The following is a 26751-nucleotide window of genomic DNA, read 5'->3' as shown; positions in this document are numbered from 1 at the left end:
AAGCACTGAGCAACCAGGAGCCCCTATACTTACTGTAATTTTAAACATTTTTAAAATTTTAACTTTTTCATTAAAAAAATCAAAACACAGTGATAATGCTGGAGTCCCACTGACTCCCTCTTCTAACCTGGTTCCTCTCCTCAGAGTGACCTTGATACCCATCAGGGCTGTCTCCGGGCCTCGGAAAAAGGTTTTCTAAATAAATTAAGTTTGCCGCTTAAAAAAAAAAATATATCCTATTTTATGCATTGATGATGCTCCTCCCCCATCTTACTTATTGTTGCTTGTTTTGATCTATTTCCTCCCCACATATTTGGAAGAGAGAGAGATGAACTAGGCCAACATTCACAAGGTAGAAAAGGACAAGCATTGGAAAGCGGGGCTGTCCCTGTCCCTCGGCAGAAGCCTTCTCCACCTGCAATGCCTCTCCCCGTCCCTCTTGCCCCAGTTAACTTGTTTTCAAGGCACCTGTCGCCTGCTGACACAGAAGCACATGTGCCCGTTTCTGCCGCCTCCCGCACTGACTGGAGGCCACAGCAGAGAAGGGACCGGGTCTGTCTTGCCCAGGGCCTCTTCTCCAGCCCCTCTTCCCCAGCTCTTAGAACCTAGTGCCCCACCCCCAGTCGAAGGTGGAATCAGGAGACAGAATCCGATCTGGGGGTCCCCGCCATAGTTTGCAGCTATGGAAGGCGCAGTCCTGGGACTGGAGAGCTGTCCTTTGAGGAAGGGCACGGAAGAGAGTTGAGGACAGAGGTTCAAGTGGAAGGAGGAGGGAAGGATCCTTCAACCGAAGGGCGACCGGGGTAGGGTGGGGAGAATCTCAGGTACCAGGTGAGGCCGGTTCTTTTTCTAGGGCACTTCACTGCCCAGGGCCACTGGTGTGTCCTCCCCTACCGTTGGCCCATCCCCAGCATTCCTGAGTTGCAGCCTCTTGGGAGACCGGCTCAAACCTGTCCAGGAGCAGCAGCGATGGCAGGAAATTGCGGGGGTGGGGGATTGGGGGCTGGGCTCCTAGTCCAGCACCAGTTGGGGCACGGCTCTACGCTGGCGGGCTAGTGGAGGATGGCGCGGCCGGCCGGAAGCGCCGCTTAGTTCACGTCCCTGCGGTATCATCGGAGTCCCTGGGAGGTCCGTGCCACCCATGGGCTGCCCAGAGGGGAGGCGGGGGCTGGAGGGGGCGGACAAGGCCTTGGGCCTGGCATCTGTCCTCTGTCCTTCTCGGTCCTTTCCTGGCGTCTTGCCAGCATCCTGGGGCGGCGCAGGCCAGGGGTCGCCGGTGTCCCTGCTTGCGGGAGTAGGCGGTCAGTCTGCAATCTTTGGGCGTGGGCACTGCCTCTGGCCGCTCCCCACGGGGCCGGCTCGAGCGGACTTTGGAGGCACTGGTACCCTGGCCCCAGCACACCCGCCGCCTCCGGCTCCCAGTCCGCCAAGTGGGCGTGCGAAGGGGAGGCTGGGCCCAGCCACCACTCCCGCCAGCAGCCCCAACCCCGCCCTCATCTGTCCCCACACGAGCAGCCCCGGCTTCCATCCTCCCTCCCGGCCTGGAGGGTGAGGGTGTGGGAGGCCCAAGCCATACCCGGGAAGTCAGCGCTTTCTGTGAGCAACAAACTCAAACTCCAGCCCCGCCGCGCGGGGAGGGCCGCCTGCTCCCGACGCCGCCTGCCGGGCTGGTTCTCCCAGTCCGCACGCCCGGGCCTGCCCGCCGGCCCGCCCACCCCGGATCCCCGCAGCCCTCCCGGCTCCTCCCTGCTAGCCTTCCCCTCGTTCCCTTCTCCTTCTAGTTCTGAGCCAGACCCACGGGGGAGAGAGGCCTCCGAGCGTCCCCCAACCGGCTCCCAGCACCGCCGTGCGGGCCTCGGTCCCGGCGTTCGGTCCCGGCGTGTCTGCAGCGCCCCCTGCAGTGAGTCCGAGACACGTTCCCAAACCCGGCGGCGAATAGAGGCCCGGGAGCCTTCCTTTCCTCTCCGCCTCTGTGGGCTCGGGCATGGGATGCTGGCGTTACCCGTTCTCAGTCTGCGTCTAGTCCCCAATATACAGTGAAGCTTAGTAAATCACGATACAGGGAACAACCTTGACATCACCGCCCAGGCCAAGAAACCAGCCTCTCCTGCACACCCGCCCGAGGCCCCATCCTGATCTCAACCGTCTCCTCCTTCCAAAAGTACCCGCTGTCCTGACTTTTACAGTGGTTACTCTCCTTGAGTTTCCTTATAGTTTAAAAAAAAAAAAAAAGTCATTCCTGTGTGCCTCTCTAAATGCTAGAGGTTAGTCTTGCTCATATGTTTAGGCCTTTGAATCTGCAGGTTTCTTCTCCATCTCTCTTCTCCTCACAAGGTGTGGAAGATAGTGAGCCATTCCCCCTGCAGAGTGCTCCAGGCCGGAGTTTGCAGATTGCATTCTCCGTGCAGTTCAGCACCTCACTCTGCTTCCTACAGCTCCTGCCCGCTGACCGCTGGATCCAGAGGGTCGGTCAGACACAGCATCAGAGATTTCTGATGATATTCTAGGTGCTGATGTGCTCTTTCATCAGGTGCACACAAAGTCTGCTTGTCTCGCTTTTTCCAAGGTGTCAGCAGAGAGGATGTTCAACAATTCAATGCTTACATTAACTCGTTGTGAAAAATACTGAAATTTTAATTACATCATTTCTTTTTCATTTAGGAGCTGGATTTTTTTTTTTTTTAAGATTTTATTTGTTGATTTGACAGACAGAGATCACAAGCAGACAGAGAGGCAGGCAGAGAGAGAGAGAGGGAAGCAGGCTCCCTGCTGAGCAGAGAGCCCGATGCGGGACTCGATCCCAGGACCCTGAGATCATGACCTGAGCCGAAGGCAGCGGCTTAACCCACTGAGCCACCCAGGCGCCCCCTGGATTGGTTTTATAAGGACACCTCCCATCATCCACCATTTGGTTACCCAATGAAACAGTTCATAAAGTAGAGGCAGGATAGATGCTTGTTCCTTTTCATTTATTTGCCCACTTTCTTTCTCTTTCTTCCTTTCTTTCAAGATTTTATTTGAGAGACAGCAAAAGGTAGAGAGATCACAGAGGGATCACTAGAGAGACAGAGGGAGAAGTAGACGCCAGCTGAGCTGAGAGCCCAACTCAAGGCTTGATCCCAGGACCCAGGGATCATGACCTGAGCCAAAAGCAGATGCTTAACCGGTAGAGCCACCCAAGTACCTCTAGATAATCAATTGCTACACTGTCGTCCTTTATTGATGATAAGTTAGTTTTTAAAAATATCATGAGAGGTGTGCCTGGGTGGCTCAGTTAGTTAAGCTTCTAACTCTTGATTTGGCTCAAGTCATGATCCCATGGTCGGTGAGATGGAGCCCCACATGGGCAGGGAGTGTGCTTGAATATTCTCTCCCTCAGCCCCTCCCCCTGCTCATGCTCTCTAATAAATAAATAAATCTTAAAAACCATGAGAAAGTTAAGGATTTAAACATATTTGATGGATTTCAATATACCACAGTTACTATCATTATTAATATTCAAAATGTCCCATCTTTAGCCAGTTGGAGCCTCTTCAGGTTAACTTCTAAGTCCTTCTGACAAGACCCTTGTAGGCTGAGTATTTCCTTGCCATCTATCTGATTTGGCAAGAAGTTTTCAGCTCATCTTGTTTATTTCCTGCCCAAGACTAGAGTCAGCCATTTCTCCAAGAAGCCTTGGTTTCTTTTAGTGGAAAATAATAGTAAAGACCACAACTGGGATGTTAGGAATCCTCCTCACTTCTGGGTTAATCATTTCTATTTTCTTTCTTTCTTTTTTTTTTTTTTTTCAGCAAGAAAAGCTAGAAATGACATATGTGATAAGATACTCTGGGATTTTATGCTACTCCATCCAATTCCAGCTGAGGACACTAGGGTTTTTACTTAAACTCTTCTATCTAGGGTGCCTGGGTGGCTCAGTGGGTTAAGCCGCTGCCTTCGGCTCAGGTCATGATCTCAGGGTCCTGGGATCGAGTCCCGCATCGGGCTCTCTGCTCAGCAGGGAGCCTGCTTCCTCCTCTCTCTCTCTCTGCCTGCCTCTCTGCCTACTTGTGATCTCCCTCTGTCAAATAAATAAATAAAATCTTTAAAAAAAACAACAACAAAAAACTCTTCTATCTATATTTCCTTTCCTCCACACTGGGAAACCTGGTTCTCAAGGACACAGTGAATAATTGAATTAGAATATCCATTTAGTGGCTTTTTATTGCCATGCACACATGGGTTCAGAATAGCAATACCAAACCATTTTTTTTTGTTGTTTTTAAGATTTTATTTGTTGATTTGACAGACAGAGATCACAAGCAGACAGAGAGGCAGGCAGAGAGAGAGAGAGGGAAGCAGGCTCCCTGCCGAGCAGAGAGTCTGATGCAGGACTCGATCCCAGGACCCTGAGATCATGACCTGAGCCGAAGGCAGCGGCTTAACCCACTGAGCCACCCAGGCACCCCCAGAATAGCAATATCAATGATACCACAGAAGACACAGATGAAAGAAATTAAAGAAGACCCAAATAACTCAAAAGATATTCCATGCATTTAGACTGAAAGAATATTGTTAAAATGTTCATTCTACCCAGAGAAATCTACAGATTCAATGCAATTCCTATCAAAACTCTACTGGCATCCCCCCCCCCCCCCCACAGAACAAATAATCCTAACATTTGTAGAGAACCACAGAACACTCTGAATGGCCAAAACAATCTTAAGAGGAACAAAGCTGGAGGAAACATTCTCCCTAATTTCAAACTACATCACAAAGTTTCAGTAGTTAAAACAATGTGGCACTGGCAGTAAAACAGACAATTACTTCAGTGGAACAGAAAAGGAAGCCCAGATATAAACCCATGCATATATAGACAATTAATTTACAACAAAGATCTCAAGAACATAAGATGGAAAAGGACAGTCACTTTAATATGTGCTGTTGAGAATACTGAATAGCCACACATAAGAAAATGAAAGTGGACACTGTCTTACACCACACACAAAAATGAACTCAAAATAGATTAAAGACTAGAATGTAAGATGTGAAACCATACAACTCTGAGAGGAAAACATAGGCCATAAGCTCCAGGATGTCAGCCTCAGTGAAGATTCTTTTGAATCTGACTCCTAAACCAAAGGAAATAAAAGCAAAAATAAACAAGTGGTACTACATCAAACTAAAAAGCTTCTGCATGGCAAAGGAAACCAGCGACAAAATGAAGACATAACCTGCTGACCAGGAGAAAATACTTATGAATGATGTCTGATAAGTGGTTATTCTCCATCATATATAAAGAATTCATACAGGGGCGCCTGGGTGGCTCAGTGGGTTAAAGCCTCTGCCTTCGGCTCAGGTCATGATCTTAGGGTCTTGGGATCGAGCCCCGCATCAGTCTCTCTGCTCGGCAGGGAGCACGCTTCCCTCCCTCTCTCTGCCTGACTCTCTGCCTGCTTGTGATCTTTCTCTCTGTCAAATAAATAAATAAAATCTTAAAAAAAATTCATACAACTCAATAGCAAAAAAATAAAATAAAATGAAATAAAAAATTAAAAAAAATTAGTTAATGGGAAGAAGATCTGAATAATAGACATTTTCCCAAAAAAGACACACAGATGGCCAACAGACACATGAAAATATGTTCAACATTATTCATCATCAGGGAATGCAAATGAAAACCATAATGAGGGCCGCCTGGGTGGCTCAGTGGGTTAAAGCCTCTGCCTTCAGCTCAGGTCATGATCCCAGGGTCCTAGGATTGAGCTCCGCATTAGGCTCTCTGCTCGGTAGGGAGCTTGCTTCCTCCTCTCTCTCTGTCTGCCTCTCTGCCTACTTGTGATCTCTGTCTGTCAAATAAATAAATAAAAATCTTAAAAAAAAAAAAAAAAAAGAAAACCAAAATGAGCTGTCCCATCACACCTGTTAGAATAGCTATTATCAAAAAGACAAACAATAAGTGTTGGGATATGGAGAAAAGAGAGTCCTTGTGCACGGTTGGTGAGAATGTAAATTGGTACAGCCACCATGGAAAACTGTTCCTCAAAATTCCTCAAAATTTTAAAAATAGAATTCTCATATGATCCAACAATTCTACTTCTGGGTTTTTATTCTGACGAAAACAAAAACACTAACTCAAAATGAAATCTGCACCCTCATGTTCACTGCAACATTACTCATAATAGCCAAGCTATGGAAGTCACCTGAGTGTTCACAGATGGATGAATGGATTACAAAAATGGTGATGCACACAGACACACAGACACACACACACACACACACAGGAATATCATTCAGCTGTAAAAAAGAATGAAATCTTGCCATTTGTTATAACATAGATGGACTTTGAGGGCATTATGCTAAGTGAAATAAGACAGAGGAAAACAAACACCATACTATCTCACTTATGTGGCATCTAAATAAAACAAAACAGAACACCAAGATCATAGATACAGGGAATAGATTAGTGGTACCGGAGGTGGGAGGTGTCTGGGTAAAATGGGTGAAGGTGGTCAAAAGGTTCAAACACCCATTTATAAAATAAGTAAGTCATAGGTATATAATGTACAGCATTGAGTACAGTTATTAATAATACTGTTTTTCATATTTGAAAGACGTTGAGAGTAGATATTAAAAGTTCTCACTTCTGAAACTAATAATATGTATTGATTAGAAAAAAGTGCTCATCACAAGATAAAAAATTTTTGTAACTATGTGTGGTAATGGATGTTAACTACACTTAATGTAGTGTTCATTTTACAATATATACAAATACCAAATCATCATGTTGTATACCTGAAACTAATATGTCAATTGTACTCAATTTAAAAAATAAACAATATCCTAGAAAAAAAATACCAGAACTAGACTTCTGAAAACAATTAAAACATTTTTTTGCACAATATTTAAATTCCATCCATTTTTCTCCCTTTGTACCATATCTCCATTCTCAGATCACAGAACCATTACATACTATAATCTCTCATTTTTAACGCTCCTTGGATCTTAATTCTACAAGTTCCTGCTCACCACTAACCCTTACTGCAATGTCTCTTCAGTTATCTTGGTTCTGAAGATGGCTCTTGGGGACTTCCTCAGTCCCTAAGGGGGCTGTGGTGTGTTTTTCTAGAACTCTATAATAAAGGCAGGGTCAGTATTACTGATTTCCCTCCTTGACCTCAAGCTCCGATCACGCTCAGCACAGGGCTGTGAACGGTTCTCTCCTGATATAAAAGTTTGATATTTTGCTCATCAAGAGTTTTTGGCATTGAGTTTGCTTTTTAAAAAGCTACTGTGGTAAAATCTCATTTACCTTGATTATTGAGTTATTTGATACTCCCTAAAACTCTGTTTTTCTCACCTCACTCTGGTTCCAGCCTGAAGCTGGAGCTCGCTCTTTCTTTCTTTTTTTTTTTTTTTAAAAGATTTTATTTTATTTGACAGAAAGAGAAAGAGATCACAAGTAGGCAGAGAGGCAGGCAGAGAGAGAGGAGGAAGCAGGACCCCCACTGAGCAGAGAGCCCAATGCGGGGCTCGATCCCAGGACCCTGAGACCAGGACCTGAGCTGAGGGCAGAGGCTTTAACCCACTGAGCCACCCAGGTGCCCCTTTTTCTTTGTCTTTACTGTTCCCAACCTACTTAATTCTGATTCCACTCCCACCAGTGGCTGTCCACTGTGGAGTCTGCTGCCAAAGAAGCTCAGGCAGGGAGAATTCACAGACCTTCAGACCTTACTGGATACCCTTACCTCACTCACTGGTGGGGTGAGCCCAGCCCTCCCAGGAGCAGCTGCAGGGCCTTACTCTGCCTCTATGCAGTGCTGGGGAGGCGCTGTCCTGCCAGGAGTGGGTGGGGGCTCATTCTGCTCCTATACTGAGAGTGGGCAGAGCCCTCTGCTATCTAGTTACCCTACTGCTTCCTTCTGCTTTCCCCAATACTCATGGTGATGGAGGACCCGGTCTCATGGCTGTTTTCCACCCACTTCTATTTTGTGGTGATGGGGGAAACCTGATCATGTAGTTTGGTAAAGACTGTCCATGGTTTTGGTTTTAATATCTTACCGCTCCGTGTTTATGTGGGAATTCTGGAAGGTAAAAAACACTGTTTCCATTACCACGGCCATCTTCCCAGAATTCTTGGGCATTTTTTAAAGATTTTATCCATTTATTTATTTGAGAGAGAGCGCGAGCGAGCGAGAACACACTGGGGAAAAGAACAGAGGAAGAGAGATAAGCAGACTTGATCTCACGACCGCAAAATCATGACCTGAGCTGAAATCAAGAGTTGGAAGCTCAACCGACTGAGCCACCAGGCACCCCGAGAGGTTTTTCTGGTTGTTGTTGTTTATTCTTTTTTTTTTTTTTTTAAGATTTTCATTTATTTATTTGATGGGAGGGAGAGGGCGCAAGCACACACGAGCAGTGGAGAGAGTCAGAGGGAGAAGCAGACTCCCGGCTGAGCAGGGAGCCCCATGCAGGCGCTCAATCCCAGGACCCTGGCATCATGATCTGAGCCAAAGGAGATGCTTAACTGACTGAGCCACCCAGGTGCCCTCACCCCAAGAATTCTTATATTTTTAAAAGGCTACCTTTAAAGAGAACAATGGAGAGCCAGAATTATTTTTTCATGCACAGAAAACATTAAAAAAAAAAAAAAAGCAACTCCATAAAAAACGTCTATGTTTTTGTTGTTGTCTACTCAAGGCCTAGGTCTGTTCCCATTGTTAACAAGGGCCTTGCAACTATAAGGGATGTAATAGGTCCTAGTCCAGGCAAGACAGTCCCAACACCTGTGTGCCACAAACACCCATACATGCGATGGCCTGGCCAAGTGCAGAAGAGAAAAGCAAAGGCCCCTTGAGTGAAGAGGAAAGGGAAAAACCAAGGTGCAAGTTTGTGACCCAGTATTGCAGCGGTCAGCGTGGGGGACCTGTTATCGGTCTATGGAGCCAGGTGACTGGGTTTCCCTGCCTTGCGACGGGAGAGGAGACAGGGATTAGGGGTGGAGATATGCACACCACCAGGTACCTGGGTGGTTTGTGGAGGTTGACTAGAAAACATTCTGCTCTTCAGGAAGCTTTATTGTCTGGGCTCTGGGTAAGGAAAACACTCTCTGGGCCGGGGGGGAAACATTCCTAGGCCTGGGTTATGGACTGAAGGTTTATGTCCCCCCAAATTCATATGTTGACATCCTAACCCCTATGGTGATGATAGAAGAATGAGGGGCCTTTTGGAAGTGATAAGGTTATGAGTGGGCTAAAAAGAGGCCCGAGAAAGCCACATTGCCTCTTCCACCATGTGAGTGCACAGCAGAAAGAGGGCTGTCTGTACACCAGAAAATGGGCCTTTGCCAGAAGCCAAATCTGCAAGCATCTTGATTTTGGATCTCTGAGCCTCTAAAGCTGTGAGAAATACATTTTTTTTTGTTTGTTTGTTTATATGCCACCTAGTCTGTGGTATTTTGTTATACCAGCCCAGAGGACTAAGACAAGCCTGGGATTTGGATAGCTAGTATCTGAGAAGTGTTATGGATATAAATAAAACAGGAGGAAGGAGGTGGGGAGCATTTTATTTCAACTAGGGTGATAAGTGAAGTCTGTGTGTCAGGAAGAACATTAAGGAAATAATATTTAAGAAGAATATTATATGTTCACCTCCCTGGGGCCTAAAAATGCATTTGAGAAAATTCAATATCCTTTTCTGATTGAAACCCATTCAACAAAATGGCAAGAGAGAGGATTAGAGGCCCCCGAAATTTTGGGAAATAGAATAATCTGATAAAACTATAAAATAAATTGCTCTAAGTCTTTTAGGTTAAAGACTTAAACGATTGCAATGAAGTCACAAGTGAATAAGATAATGTGGAAAAACAAGAGGAAAATAGAAAAATAAAACAACAGGAAAAGAATTTCTAAAACCCTCCTCTGAAACCCAGAAAAGCCATGAAAATGAGAACGCTGCTGGGTGGTTTAGATATCAGAGATTAATCATGATTGAAGAGAGAATTAGGAGACCAGAATGCTGCAGGCTGCAGAGAGAGGAAGTGGTGGAAAATAAAAGGATCATTCAAGAGTAAGGACATAATAAGAACATTTTCAGACAAGGAAAGATGGAGTTTGCCACTCTCAGGTTCTCACTGAGAGTGTGAAAGGATATATTGAAGGAAGAAAGTTGGTGAATCCCGGAAGGGATGAGGGGGTGTGAGAAACACGGAGGGCAAGGAATGGGTGAATGCCAGTCTAAGACCAAATAGTCATTGACTGTATAAAACAATAATAGAATTAGTAAGAGTGACTCATTTAGAAGGCACAAAAATAATTCCTTACTCACATATTATCTCTGTTTAGCATTTCCAGTTCTATTTCATTTCTATACCTTCTAAATTAGCCAGTTATTTTACTACTACTCCTTTTATTGTTGTTTCACAGTTAAAAAAAAAAAAGTGGGAAAGAGAATGCCAGACAAAAACAATATGTGAGAAGAGTACTGAAATTAAAGCTTTCCTCAAGCCTTTGTATTGTGTAGGAGGAAGTTAGAAATACAGATTAATTTTAGGCTATGCTAAGTGCACATATTCAAAGTTTAAGGACAACCACTACAAAATAGCCATATAACATAGAACGCTCACGAAACATAAAAATTCATCGTATACTCCCTGACCAAGCAAATCTCAATAAATCCCAAGGGATTTATATCATGAAGTAATGCCAATAAAAATTAAAAATATGAAGTTGTAAAAGCTCTCAAACACTGGGATATTAATAAGCGTATATCCAGAGAAGGGAAGGTGACAGAGCCAGAAGATGCTGAGCTTACCTCCTCCCATGCACACATCAAGGCTGCAAATGCGCAGAGTGCAATTTATTCTAGAATGATCGGAAGACTAGCAGAACAGCTCTTCCATGGCTAACGACAGAAAAACAATTACCTCAACAAGAATAGGAGGGCCAGGGACGATGTCAGGAACCAAACCCCTGGTGTGGTAGCCCTTAAGATATCACAGCAGAGATCCTCTCTGAAGAGCCCCATATTGAACACGCCTGGTCCTGGGGATCTGTGGTGGGAAGACAAGCCCCCCCGATGTCTGGCATTGAAAACCAGAGGGATTTAACTCTGGGAGAGCCAGAAGGCTACAGGAACAATATCACTCACTCCAGACTCAGCACGGAAGCAGCAGTTTGCAAAGCACCTGAACTATATGTGAAGGAGATTTGCTGACCAATTATAAGACATGTGCTGAAATGGCAAGGACCTATAGGAACTTTCCCTGAGAATGAACATTTTTTTTTGCACTCCTTCAGCCTCGCTGGCATAATGCTGGTGGGTACCAGTTCTGACACTGCCTTGCTAGGACTTTTTGCTCTGCCTTGCAGTGCTTCTTCAAATCTATTCTCCCCAACCTGCCCACCCCAACAGGTGTCTGTCCAAAGTGGCTCCCATGCTGCCACACCTGGTGGACAGCCTCCTTTATGTCCCCATAAAGCAACCACCACCTTGCCACAGCTGGTGGGCAGCCCTGGCTGGGACTGGGGCCCCACCAAAGTGACTTCTGCCTTAAGGATAAAGGGTCTAGCCTCATCTACTAGTGCACCCATGGCTGTTATCATAACAGGTGGATTCACACACAAGGGACACCTCTGGAGTGCCTGGTTCTGGTGACAGGGGGGACTGTGCTACTGGAATCCACAGGATTCTACAGAAGGCCACTACCTTCAAGACCAGAAAACACAGCCGACGTACCTAATACACAGAAGTAAACACAGGAAGTCAGACAAAATGAGACCAGATGAATAGGTTCCAAAGGAAAGAACAAGACAAAACCCTAGTAAAACAAAACAAAACAAAAATGAAACAAAATAGAGATAAGTAATCTACATGATAAAGAGTAATGTCATAAAGATGCTTCCTGGACTTGAGTAGAGTGGATAAACTCAGAACTCAACAAAGAGATAGAGAATATAAAAAAGGAGCACCTAGCTGGCTCAGTCAGTAGAGCAGGAGACTCCTCAGCTTAGGGTCATGACTTCAAGCCTCACATTGGGTATCAAGCCTACTTAATAAAATTTTTAAAAATTTTAAAAAAGGAAATATAATAATAAAAAAAAATCAACCAGAGCTGAAAAAATACAGCAGCTGAAATAAAATCATTGAATCATCTTCCAGGGAAGATGGCAGAGTAGGAGGTCCCTAAGTTTGTCTTGTCCCACAGATTCAACTATATAACATCCACATCAGTGTAAATAACCCAGAAATTTTGGCCCAAAGTCCAGCAGAATAGATTCTCCACAGCTAAATATAGAGAAGAGACCACACTGAATAGCATAGGAAGGGCAGGGATGTGGTCAGAAGTCAAACTGGTCTATTGGGCTGTCTGCAGGAGAGTGGGATGCAACAGGCACAGAGAGGGGAGAGGAGCAGACCCCACACCAGACAAGGGGCATTTACACTGAGAAGATGAATCCCCATAACATTTGACTTTGAAAACCAGGGGGAGCTAACTTCATCAGTTCTTATAATCAGTAGGGCTTAATACCTGGAACTTTAAAAATCTTCAGGCTTAGAGTACCTGGATGGCTTACTTGGTTAAGTGTGTAACTCTTGGTTTCAGCTCAGCTCACGGTCTCATGGGTCATGGGATCAGTCCCTGTGTTAGGCTCTACACTCAGCAGGGAGTCTGCTTGAAGATTCTTTCCCTTTGTCTCTCCCCCTACTCGTGCTTTCTCTCACTCAAATTTTTAAATTTTTAGAAATTAGCAGGCTCTGCTCTGGGATACCTAGAGAGTGTTGGGAAAAAGAGTCCCTACCCTTAAAGAGACAGCATAACAAACAGCCCTGCTGAGATATAGCATAGAAGCAGCAGTTTGAAAAATGCCTGGGGTATACGGGAGGGAGATTTGTTTACTAATCTCAGAGCATGAGCTGGAGGGATAGGGATCCTTGGGAGACTGCTCCAAGAATAAAAGAGCTGGTGGGTGCTCTTTCCTTCCTCTGTCCCCTAGCTTAGATACATGGACATCTGTGGGAACCAGCATAGCTCAAACATTCTCTACCTAGCTCACTAACAGTGTGTCCCACTCCCATGTTCTCTGATGGACCTTCCCCCTCCAACCTGGCTTCAACAGTTTTCCAAAGTGGTATAAAAAGTGTGCCACTTCTGCAAGCAGTCCCTACAGGGTTCAGCAACATTCTAAGTGACTCCTGGCCCAGGGAGAAAGGAAGATAATCACACATACCAGTCAGACTGTGGCCCCAACCATGGGCTAGGACCAGATATTGGGTCTGACTGCAGGCCCCACCCATCAATGAACGCTTCTTGGACAACACAGGGAGAATACCCTGCCATTTGGTGTTACAGCAGCTAGGCTGAATGCCAAGTTTGATCCAACTCAAGCTACAGTGGCCCATGACCAGCCCACTAACAGCACAGGGACCAAAACCTTCCAATAATAGGCAAAGACCATTGCAGATGGCTGGACTGATAGGTAATAGCCTGACAGAATTTAAAGTATTGGTCATAAAGATACACTGGACTCGAGAGTTAAGAACCTCAGTGAGACTCTCAACAAAAAGACAGAAAACATAAGAAGCAATCAGATGGAGAACTCAATCACTGAAATTAAAAATACACCACAGAAAGTAAAAAGCAGACTAGAGGAAGCAGAATGGATCAGTGACTTGGAGGTCAGAGTAACTGAGTTATGAGCTTTTATTTAAGTAGTTCAGGGTAATTGAAAGCAATAAAGCTGAACAGGAGAAAGAAAAAATAATAAAAAATGAGAAAGATTAAGGGAATTCAGTGATACCATCAAACATAATCATATTGGCATTCAAGGATCTTAGAAAGGGAAGAACAAAAAGGGGACAGAAATAATAGCTGAAAACTTCCTAAATCTGGGAAAGGAAACAGAAATCCAGATCCAGGAGGCAGAGTCCTCAACAAAATCAACCAAGGAAGTCCACATCAAGACACACAGTAATTAAAATGGCAAAAATTAGTGGAAAAGAGAAAAATTTAAAAGCAGCAAGAGAAAAGAAAACAGTTATATACAAGGGAAATCCCATAAAGCTATCAGCTGATTTTTCGGCAGAAACTTTATAGGCCAGAAGAGAGTAGCAGGGTATATTCAAAGGGCTGAAAGGAAAAAAGGTGCAACCAAGAATACCCTATCAAGGCTATCATTCAAAATAGAAGGAGAGATAAAGGGTTTCTCACACAAAGGAATTCATGACCACTAAACCAGCTCTATAAGAAATTTTAAAGGGGACTCTGAGTGGAAAGGAAAGAGCAGAAGCAGGAGTAAGTAGGAAACACAAAGCAATAAAATTAGGTATATCTATAAATATCAGTCAGAGGTTTTACAAAATAAAAGGAGGTAGAGTATGCCACTATACACCTAACAGGTAGACAGGGAAAGGAGTAAAAAATTAGTGCTTTTAGAATGGGTTCAAACTGAGGCACCTGGGTGGCTCAGTGGGTTAAAGTCTCTGCTTTCGGCTCAGGTCATGGTTCCAGGGTCCTGGGATCAAGCCTGGCATTGGGCTCTCTGCCCAGCAGGGAGCCTGCTTCCTCCTTTCTCTCTCTCTGCCTGCCTCTCTGCCTACTTGTGATCTCTGTCAAATAAATAAAATCTTAAAAAAAAAAAAAAAAGAATGGGTTCAAACTTAAGGGGCCATCAACTTAATGTAGATTGCTATATGCAGAAGATGTTAATATAAATCTAATGGTAATCACAAATCAAAAACTGATAAGAGATATAAAAAAATAGGGAAAGGAATTCAAATCTATCACTAAAGAAAGCCAGCAAACTGTGAGAGAAGAAAGAAAGAGAATAAAGGAACAGAGAAGAACAACAAAAACAACCGCAAAACAAGTAACAAAATATCAATAAGTACATACATGCCAATAATTACTTTGAATGTAAATGGACTAAGTGCTCCAAACAAAAGACATAGGGGGATGACATAGATAAAAAATGCCAAGATTCATCTACACATTGCCAACAAGAGTCTTGCTTCAGACCTAAAGACACATACGGACTGGAAGTAAAAGAATAGAAAGAAATCCCATGTAAATGGAAACAGAACAGAACCTGGGGTAGCAATACATACATCAGACAGAGTAGACTTCAAAATAAAGATTGTAACAAGAGACAAAGAGGGAAATTATGTAATGATGAAGGGGGATCAATCCAATGAGAGGATATAACAATTGTGATTATCTATGCACCCAACATAGGAACACAAAAATACATGAATCAAATGTTAACAGACATAAAGGAAGAAACTGAGAATAGCACAATAATACCAGGGAATTTTAACACTCCAATTTCATCATTGGGTAGAATCATCCACACAGAAAAGTAGTAAGCAAAGTGGCTTTAAACAACATATTAGACCACATGGACTTAACTGATAAACACAGAACATTCCATCCAAAATACCAGCAGACTATGCTTTCTTTTTTTTTTTCAAAGTGTACACGGAATATTTTCCATGATAGATATGTTGGGCCATAGAACAATTTTCCAAAAATTTGAGAAGACTGAAATCATGTTGAACATCTTTCCCAACCACAGCAGTATGAAACTAGAAATCAATTAAAAAACAAACAAGAAACCCGGAGACAAATAAAAATGGTAACAATAGTTCAAAATGCTTGGGATGCAGTTCTAAGATGGTAGTTGATAGCAATACAAGCCTACCTCAAGAAACAAGGAAAAAAATCTCAAATAAACAATCTAACCTTATACCTCAAGGAACTAGAAAAAAGAAGAATAAACAGAGCCCAAAGTTAGGAGAAGGAAGAAAATAGTAAAGATGAGAGTGAAAAAAAAAAATCAAATAGACGCAAAAAACAAACAAAACAAAAACAAAATCATTAGGAAGGCTCAATGATACCAAGAGCTGGTTCTTCAAAAACAAAGAAAATTGATAAACCTCTGGCCAGACTTCAAGAAAAAAAGGAGAGAAGATTTAAATATAATCAGGAATAAAAAAGGAGAAGAAATGGCTGAAAACATTAAAGGAGAGTATGATGAAAAAATTATATGCCAACAAGTTGGACAATGAAGAAGCAGTGAATAAATTCCTAAAAATATGTAATATTCCAAAACAGAATCAGGAAGAAATAGGAGATATGAACACACTAGTTTCTAGTAATGAAATTGAACTGGTAATCAAAAAATTCCCAACAAACAAATACTGGGACCAGATGGCTTCCCAGGTGAAGTCTACCAAATATTGAGAAGTATAGCATTAACTGTTCTTTACAACTATTCCAAAAAATAGAAGAAGGAAAACTTCAAATTCATTCTTCAAGACCAGCATTACCTAATACCAGAACCATACAAAAACCACTGCAAGAAAACTAGAGGCCAATCTCTCATGAGCATAGACGCAACAGTCCACAACAAAATATTAGCAAACTGAATACAGTGCATTACAACGTGTTATAATAAATCAACAATACAATAAAAGGATCATTCACCAAGGTCAAGTGGGATTTATTCCAGGGATGCAAGGATGGTTCAATTCTGCAAATCGATTAGTGTGATACATCACATTAACAAAACAAAGAATAAAAACCATATAATCATCTCAATAGATGCAGAAATAGAATTTGATAAAATTCAACATCCATTTATAATAAAACTTCTCATAGCAGTAGGTTTAGATGGGACATGATTCAAAATAAAAAAGGCCATACAGGATGAATGCACAGTGATATTATACTCATTGGGAAAATACAGGGACAAGACAAAGATATCCACGTTCACCTTTTTTTTTTTTTTAAAGATTTTATTTATTTATTTGACAGACAGAGATCTCAAGCAGGCAGAGGCAGGCAGAGAGAGAGGAAGGAGAGCAGTCTCCCTGCTGAGTGAGAACCTGATGTGGGGACTCGATCCCAGGACCATGAGATCATGACCTGAGCCGAAGGCAGAGGCTTTAACCCACTGAGCCACTCAGGAGTCCCACCATATTCACCATTTTGATTCAACATCATACTGGAAGGCCTTGGCATGGCAATCAGACAAGAAAAAGAAAAAGAAAAAGGCATTCAAATTGGTTAAGAAGTTGAACTGTGACGTATTACCTGTAGAAAGTCCCAAAGACTCCACAAAACCAAAACCTGTTGGAAGTGATACATGAATGCAGTAAAGTTGCAGATATAAAATTAATATAAAGATAAACCATTTCTATAAACTTCTAACAAAGGACTAGAAAGGGGAATTATGAAAACAATGCCATTTACAATTGCACAAAGAATAAAACATGTAGGAATAAGATTAACCAAGGAAGTAAAAGACCTGTACTCTGAAAACTAGCAGATACTGATGAAAGAAATCAAAGACTACATAAATAGAAAGGTATGCCATGCTCATGAACTGGAGAATACTGTTAAAACGTCCATACTACACAAAGCAATCTACTGATTCAATGCAATTCCCAAAATACCAATGGCATATTTCACAGACTAGAACAAATCATCCTAAAATTTGTATGGAATCACCAAGGACTCCTGGTAGCTAAAGCAATCTTGAGAAAGAAGAACAAGGCTGGAGGTATCTCAATGCCAGATTTCAAGATACATTACAAAGCTATACTAATCCAAACAGTAAGGTACATAAAAATAAACATCTAGATCAATGGAATAGCAGAGAAAACCCCCAAATGAGCCCATGCTTATATGATCACTAAATGTATGACAAAGGAGGTAAGAATTACAATGGAAAAAAGACTGTGTCTCCAATAAATGGTGCAGTGAAAACTGGACAGCTAACTGCGAAACAACAGACCTGGACCACTTTCTTACACCATACATGAAAACAACTAAACATGGCTACAGACCTAAATGCAAGACCGGAAACCATAAAACTCCCAAAATAAAGGAAAGGAAGTAAACTACTTTTTTTTTTTTTTAAGATTTTATTTGTTTGACAGAGAGAGGGAGTACAGCAGAGTTGAGAAGCAGACTCCCTGCTGACCAGGGAGCCTGATGCAGAACCTGAACTGAAGGCAGATGCTTAACCAAGGGAGCTACCCAGCTGCCCCAGGAAGTAAACTTTTAACATTGGTTATAACAACATTTTTCAGGCTGTTTCCTTGGGTAAGGGAAACAAAAGCAAAAATAAACTACTGGGACTACACAAAAATAAAACCTTCTGTACAGCAATGAAACTCGTTGACAAATGAAAAGACTAACCAGGGAATGGGAGAAGATATTTGCAAATGACATATCCAATAAGAGGTTAAAAACCGAAATATATAAAGAACTTACAGAAGTCAACACCACTCCCCCTCCAGTGCACACACATAGATTAAAATAAACAATCCAATTAAAACTGGGCAGAGGACCTGAACAGACATTATTCCAAAGAAGACATATAGATAGCCAGTATGTATGTGAAAAGTTGTTCAACAGCACTCATCATCAGGGAAATGCAAAGCAAAACCACAAGAAGATACTACCTCACACCAGTCAGACTGGCTAGTATCAAAAAGACCACAAAAAGCAAGAGCTGGCAAGGATGCAGGGAAAAATAGCCCTTGTGCACTGTTGGTGGCAACGTAAGTTGGTGCAATTACTGTGGAGAACAGTATGGTGGCTCCTCAGAGTTAGAAATACCAAAAAATCCAGTAATTCCACTACTGAGTATTTATCCAAAGAAAATGAAAACACTAACTTGAAAAGATAAATGTACCCTTATATTTACTGCAACATTATTTACTATAGCCAAGTAACTAATTGTCCTGTCATGGATGAATGGATAAAGAAGATGTGGTATGGAGGTGTTTGGGTGACTCATTCAGTTAGTATGACTCATCGTTTCCATTCAGGTCTGATCTCGTGGTCCTGAGTTCTAGCCCTGCATGGGGCTCTATGTGCAGTAGGGAGCCTGCTGGAGATTCTATCTCCCTCTTCCCCTCCCCTTGCCCACACGGATACGTTCTCTCTCTCAAAAACAAAAATAAATCTTGGGGCACCTGGGAGGCTCAATTGTTAAGCAACTGCCTTTGCCTCAGGTCATAATCCTGGGGTCCTGGGATCAAGCCCCACATGGGGCTCCCTTCTCAGTGGGAAGCCTGCTTCTCCCTCTCCCACTCACCCTGCTTGTGTTTCCTCTCTTTCTGTGTTTCTCTCCATCAAATAAATAAATAAAATATTTTTAAAAAATTAACACCACTTAAAAAAATAAATCTTAAGAGAAAACATGGTACCTATACACAATGAAATATTACTTAGCCACAATAAAGAATGAGATCCCGTCGTTGGCAACAGCATAAACACATCTAGAGGGTAATGTTAAATGAAAAGTCAGACAGAGAAAGAAAAATACCATACAATTTCACTTACATGAGAAATCTAAAAAACAGTATATGAACAAAACACCAAAACTGAAGAAAACCACCACCCCCACCCCCCAAAACCCCACCAAAAATAAATTCATTAGTAAAGAGGGAAAACTGGTGGTTGCCAGAGGGGAGAGAGATGGGGTGGGGGGTTGGTGAAACAGTTAAAGGGATTAAAATATACCAACTTCCCTTTCTAAAATAAATAACTTACAGGGATGAAAAGTACAGCATACAGTCAATGATACTGTGTTAATGCTGTATGGTGACAGATGGGGACTAATTGTGGTGAGCACGGAGTAATATGTAGAACTGTTGACTTACTAATTGTATATTTGAAAGTAATGTAACATTGTATGTCAAGTATACTAATATTTAAAAAAGCTTAATCCGGGGCTCAGTGGGTTTAGGCCTCTGCCTTCAGCTCAGGTCATGATCTCAGGGTTCTGGGATCGAGCCCCGCATCGGGCCCTCTGCTCAGCAGGGAGCCTGCTTCCCTTCCTCTCTCTCTGCCTACTTGTGATCTCTGTCAAATAAATAAATAAAATCTTAAACAACAACAAAAAAAGCTTAGTCCTCTCTTATCTCAGGGTCAAAACAGAAATAATGGGTATTAGGAAAACATTTAAAACTAAACTTTGCTGGGGCAGCTGGGTGGCTCAGACAGTTAAGTCCCACCCTTGGATCTCAGCTCAGGTTGTGATCTCAGGGTCCTAAGTTCTGGCCACACTGGCACCACGCTGGGTATGGAGCCTACTGAAACAAAGAAACTACACTACACGACAGCATGGCCTAGCAACACTTGTGGCATTAAGGTAGTATTTACAGGGAAATTTGCAGATGGATTCAAAGCCTAACCATGAAAAGGAGACTTGTAAAATGTTTTGTAAGAAATGCAGAAATGAAGTGTGCCTGGATGGCTCAGCCAGTTAAGTGCCTGACTCTTGATTTCAGTTCAGGCCATGATCTCAGGGTTGGAGACTGAACCCCACACCGGCCTCCACCCTGGGCATGGAGCCTGCTGAGGATTCTCTCTTTCCCTCTCCCTCTGCTCCTCCCTACACCCCTCTCTAAATAAATACATACATACATAAGACTGTTTCTTATGACATTAGAGGTAAGGAAAAGGAAGATACAATAAGCAAAACCCATAAAATGACAAATTTGACATTAAATTTATAAACCAACAACAAAGAGAAAAGGTAAGATACAGGGTAGGAGAAGGTATTTCCAATGGGTATAATTGAGTTAGCCTACATACGACACACTTCCACAAAATAATAAGAAAAAGATAAGCAACTCAATCAAAAATACGGGAAGGATAAGAATCGGCATTTCCCTAAGGAGAAAATATAATTGGCTATGAAGACTCTCCACCTTACTAATAACAGGGAAACAATAATTTAAAAAATGAGGTATATACTTTTACACACCCATAAGTTTTGCAAAAAATTAAGAAGCCTGATAATACATTGCGCTGGGAAGACTGTGATGGACTCAGGAACCTGAGACTTTGCTGGGTGGAATATAAAAGAGTGGATCACTTGGAGAGCAACTTGCCAGTCCTACTTAGGTCTCTGCATACGCACTAAGTAGACATTCGTAAGTGTTTGCTCTAGAGAAGCCCTTTCCTACGTTCATTAGGACATGCGCACCAAGAGGTTTACGGAGTCACTGGTGATAATCCTAGAAAAGTGGATGGAAATGACTCAGCTCTGATCTCGGTAAGGGAACGGGTAAGAGAACTCTGGAATTGCCTGCAGAGAAGCAGCCAAGCCTGGGAGAAAGAGCTCCACCTGCAACGCATTTAAATATCAAAAATACTATGCGAGGCAAGTGCGAGCTGCAACACGACAGGCAAACCATTATCATAATTTATGTAAAACACACATGAAACCTAAATATACATCGTTGATGGAAATGACGTACATCAAAGTGTAGAAATGGCTTACAGCGCAATACTTAACCCATTAACCGATCCTACATCCCAAAGCTAAGGTGCCGCACACCTTCTTTCCAAGAGGGGCCCCCAGAACTCGGCCTCGCTCCCGGGTCTCCACGCTTCCACGCCCCCGCCTTCCCTCCTCTTTCTCCTGGAGGCTTCCAGCGGCACCCCAACAAGCCCAGGAGGCCCCTCCCTAGAGAGAAAACTGGCCTCACTTTCCCTGGCTACCTCTGCCGCCAGCTGCCGCCTGCGGCTTCCCCTTCTTTGCACCTACAAGCTTCTTAGAGAAATCGTCTACCGCACCCTGCTCTCACTCCCTCTTCTGCCTATCTCCCCAGGTGCCGCTGCTCTCTGGTTTGGGCATCTGCACCCAGCGTCCGGTGGGCCAAAGCCCCCCGTGACCTCTGGGGACCACGCCCAAGCCCTGCAGTCCCGGACTTCCCACAGCCCGCGCGCGGGCCTCTTCCCAGTGTCTGCGGTGCGGCGCGCTCCTAGACTTGCCACCGCCCCAGGGCGGGAGTCTGTAGCTCCCTCCGCGCTCCTCCCGAGCTGACCGCTCGCGCCGCACCCTGCCCTTCTCCACCACTGCTCAGCTCTTGCTGACTTCGCTCTCGGCCCGACCTCCCTAGACCAGAGCTGCCCAACCCTAGCGGCGCATTACAGTCGCCTGGGACTCGATCAGTGCCGAGGCCCAGGCCGATTGCGTCCGAGCCCGCAGGGGAGGAGCGGGGTCGCGGGTATTTATCCAAGCTCCCAGGTGTTCTGACGCCCGCTTGGCCTCCCAGCCTGACCTCTCTGAGGAGGGCCAGCTGCCAGTGTGACAGCTCCACCTGGCGGCGTTCTCAGGAAGTAAGGTGGGAAAGAGAGACCCACTGTTACTCGTAAAATCTGGTGACGGTGAGCTTATTAAAGAAACTGGAACTGCTGTTGGAGCCGCTCCAAGGGACACGTTCCCCTCCCCTGCCCCCATCACTGTTCTTCCTAACCAAATAGCAAAACTTTTACAACAGGCGGGGCACTGTTTTAAGGGCTTTGCCACAATCATAGATGTAGATATCATTCCCATTTCACAGACAAGGAAACCGAGGCACAAAACCTTGCTCAAGCCCATGCAAGTAGCTGGAGCGGATATTAGAAAACCGGACGGTCTGACTCGGCAGTCCACACTCACAAGCCCAGCGCTGGGAGGCAGCGAGGCTGCTGCCTTCTCCGGGTACTAAGGATGGCCAGAGTCATCTTCTTTGGCTGGGCACAGAGGGTGGCACAGGGATAGGAGGCAGGCTGCCATCCCCAGAAATATTTGATGTTACAGCCAGCCTGTTTTGGGGAGAGGCACTTACAGCTTTATCATCTAAATGCATTCCTAAACAATTTTTGGTTGTTATTTAACTTCATTTATATTTTTTTTAAAGACTTTATTTATTTGACAGAGATCACAAGTAGGCAGAGAGGCAGAGAAAGGAGGAAGCAGGCTCCCCGCTGAGCAGAGAGCCTGATGTGGGGCTCCATCCCAGAACCCTGGGATCATGACCTGAGCTAAAGGCAGAGGCTTTAATCCACTAAGCCACCCAGGGCCCCCCTTCATTTGGTTTTTAAAAACCTAATTTAATTTCCTCTCCAGCTTTATTGAGGTATAATTGACAAGGAAAATTGTAAGATATTTATTAATCTATTTATGTATTTATTGATGTACTGTTACATGCAATAGTACATTAGTTTCAGGTGTACAACAATGATTTGACCATTCTGTGAATTACTCAGTGCTCACCCTGTGAGGTATTTAAAGTGCACAATGTGATGTTTTGATACATGCGTACATTGTGAAATGTTCCCCCTGAGTTAATTAACACATTCATCATCATGCATATTTACTTTTTTGTGTGAGAACATTTAATTTCTACTGTTTTATCAAATTGTTTTTAAAGATTTTTATTTATTTATTTGCCAGAAAAAGAGAGAGAGCACAAGCAGGGGGAGAGACAGGCAGAGGGAGAACCAGGTTCCTCCCTGAGCAGGGAGCCTGATGCAGGACTAGGTCCCAGAACCCTGGGATCATGACCTGAGTCAGAGGCAGATGCTTAACAGACTGAGCCATCCAGGTGTCCCTCTCTTTGATGAAATTTTAATTATACAATACAGTGTTATTAACTATAGTCAACATGTCATACATTACATCCTCAGATCTTATTAGTCTTGAAACTCAGAATTTGTACCCTTTTATCACCTCTTGCTGTCCACCCCCACCCCCAAGAGCAAGCATTGTAAGAGGCGTGGTGGAAATGGCAAGACTTCTTCTGACCAAAGCTTGCATATCTCAGCTGTGTTCGATTTGTCAAATGCCTGCTTAATTGGTAGAGCATGCAGCTCCTGATCTTGCGGCCATGGATTCAAGCCCCACACTGGGTGTAGAATTTACTTAATATTCATCAAATGAGTCACTAAGTCCAGCTCAGATTCAAGGAAAGGGGAATTGGATTCCATCTTCCTTCTTTCCACTCTTTCTTTCTTTCAAGATTTTATTTTTATTTATAAGACAGAGAGAGAGCACAAGCAGGTGGAGGGGCAGAGGGAGAAGCAGACTCCCCGCTGAGCAGGGACCCTGATGCTGGACATGACCCCAGGACCCTGGGATCATGACCTGAGCCTGCCTCAGGCTTCCTGCTTAGCAGGGAGTCAGCTTTTCCCTCTCACTCTGCCTCTCTCCCTACTTATTTTCTCCCTCTCTCATACTCTCTCTCAAATAAATAAAATCTTTTTAAAAATATACAAATGAAAATGAACACAAAATGGTCCAAAATGTTTGCCATTCAAAAAAAGCTGTTCTAAGAGGGAAGTTTATAAAATACAGGTCTACCTCAAGAAGCAAGAAAAATCTCAAACAACATAACTTTATACCTAAAAGAGCTAGAAAAAGAAGAAAAAAAATCTAAAATCAGTAGAAGGAAGGAAATAATAAAGATCAGAGCAGAAAATAAATGAAATAAAACTTAAAAGCAATAGAACATATCAATGAAACCAGGAGCAGTTTCTCTGAAAAGATCAGCAAAATTGATAAACCCTTAGACTCATCAAAAAAAAAAGAAAAAAAAAGACTGAAATAAACAAAGTCAGAAATGAAAGAGGAGAAATAACAACTGATGTTACAGAAATATAAGTATTAGAATATTATGAAAAATTATATGTCAAAAAATTGAACATAGAAGGGATGGATAAATTCCTAGAAACATATAACCTCACAAAATTGAATTGGGAAGAAATAGAAAATTTGAGCAGACTGATTACTAGCAATGAAAAATTGAATCGGTAATTTTTTTAAAAAAATTGAATCAGTAATTTAAAAACTCCAAACAAACAACAGTCCAGGACCAGATGGCTTCACAGGTGAATTCTATCAAACATTTGAAAAGGAGTTAATAGGGGTGCCTGGGAGACTCAGTCGTTACACATCTGCCTTAGGCTCAAGTCATGATCCAAGGATCCTCGGATGGAGTCCTGCATCGGGCTCCCTGCTCGGCTGGAAGCCTGCTTCTCCCTCTCCCACTCCCCCTGCTTGTGTTCCGTCTCTCACTGTATTTCTCTCTGTCAAATAAATAAAAAAAATCTTTTAAAAAAATAAAATGAAATAAAGAGGAGTCAATACCCATTGTTTTAAAACTATTCCAAAAAATAGAAGAGGAAGGAAAAGTTCTAAATTCATTTTACGAGGCTTGCATTACCTTGGTACCAAAATCAAATAAAGATGCTACCAAAAAAGTCCTACAGGCCAATATCTCCGATGAACATAGAAGCAAAAGTCTTCAACAAAATGTTAGCAAACAGAACCCAATAATATATTTAAAAAACAATTTACCACCAATCAAGTGGTATTTATTCCTGGGCTACAAGAGTGGTTCAGTATTTGCAAATCAATCAATGTGATACATCATATCAATAAGAAAAAGGATTAAGAACCATGTCATCATTTCAATAAATGCAGAAAAGCATTTGACAAAGTGCAACAGGCATTCATGATAAAAACCCTCAGCAAAGTATGTTTAAGGGGAACATAACCTCAACATAATAAAGACCATATGTAAAAACCCCACAGCTAACATCATCCTTAATGGGGAAAAACTGAAAGATTTTCCTCTAAGATCAGGAACAAGACAAGGATATACACTCTCATCACTTTCAGTGTAGTACTGGAAGTCCTGGCCACAGTAATCAGAAAAGAAAGAGAAGTAATAGGCACCCAAACTGGTAAGGAAGTTCAACCTTCACTATTTGCACATGACATGATACTTTATATAGAAAACCCTAAAGAGGGGTGCCTGGGTGGCTCAGTGGGTTAAACCTCTGCCTTCAGCTCAGGTCATGATCTGAGGGTCCTGGGATCAAGTCCCACATCTGGCTCTCTGCTCAGTGGGGAGCCTGCATCCCCCCCCCCCAACCGCCCACCTGTTTCTCTGCCTACCTGTGATCTCTCTCTCTGTCAAATAAATAAATAAAATCTTAAAAAAAGAAAAGAAAAGAAAATCCTAAAGACTCCAGCAAAAAACCATTAGAGCTGCTACGAATTCATTAAAGTCACAGGATACAAAATCAATGGACAGACACCTGTTGCGTTTCTATACACCAATAATGAGGTCATATAAAGAGAAATTAGGAAAACAATCTCATTTACAATTGCATCAAAAATAATAAGATACCCAGGAAAAAACTGAACCAAGGAGGTGAGAGACCTGTACTCTGAAAACTGTAACACATTGATGAGAAAAATTGACGATGGCACAAAGGAAAGGCGTTCTATGCTCATGGATTGGAGGAACAAATATTGTTAAAATGGCCATACTACCCAAAGCTACCTACATATTGAATGCAATTCCTATAAAAAAAACTGATAGCGTTTTTCAAAGAACTGGGAAAAATAATCCTAAAATTGGCATAGAACCACAGAAGAGCCAGAATAGGAATCATAATCTTGAAAAACGAAGGCAGAGGTATCACAGTTCCAGGTTTCAAGTTAGACCACAAAGCTGTAGTAATCAAACAAGTATGGTACTGGCACAAAAATAGACACACAGATCAATAGAGCACGGTAGAAAGCCCAGGAACAAACCCATGATCACATAGTCAATTAATCTTCGACAAAGGCAAGGATGTGCAAGGGGAAAAAGACAGCCCCTTCAGCAGTGGTGCTGGGAAAACTGCCACGTGCAAATGAATGAAATTGGACCACTTTCGTACATAATATACAAAAATAGGTAAAAAATGGATTAAAATCCTAAATGTGAGACCTGAAACTAAAAAAGTCCTAGAAAAGGGGTGCCTGGGTGGCTCAGTGGGTTAAGCCTCTACCTTCAGCTCAGGTCATGATCCCAGGGGCCTGGGATCGAGTCCCGCATGGGGCTCTCTGCTCAGCAGGGAGCCTGCTTCTCCTCATCTCTCTCTCTGTCTCTCTGCCTATTTGTGATCTCTCTCTCTGTCAAATAAAT

At 42.9% G+C, this 26751-nt stretch overlaps 1 protein-coding gene across 1 annotated transcript in view; it reads right to left on the bottom strand.

The window, feature by feature from the left end:
• Nucleotides 1–913: 913 nt before the first annotated feature.
• Nucleotides 914–26751, bottom strand: part of LOC132016440 (protein SPT2 homolog) — a 40414-nt gene continuing 14576 nt past the window's right edge. The window contains exons 2-3 of the mRNA XM_059397688.1: nt 1577–2019; nt 914–1282 (exon numbers count right to left, since the gene is read on the bottom strand). Coding sequence (XP_059253671.1) covers nt 1110–1282; nt 1577–2019 — 616 coding nt within the window. The 3' untranslated portion in view covers nt 914–1109. The remainder of the gene's footprint in view (nt 1283–1576; nt 2020–26751) is intronic.

This window comes from Mustela nigripes, chromosome 4 (assembly GCF_022355385.1).
Source record: "Mustela nigripes isolate SB6536 chromosome 4, MUSNIG.SB6536, whole genome shotgun sequence".
NCBI classification, from domain to species: domain Eukaryota; kingdom Metazoa; phylum Chordata; class Mammalia; order Carnivora; family Mustelidae; genus Mustela; species Mustela nigripes.
Note: the sequence above shows the minus strand (reverse complement) of the source record. Positions and strands in the feature narration are given on the sequence as shown.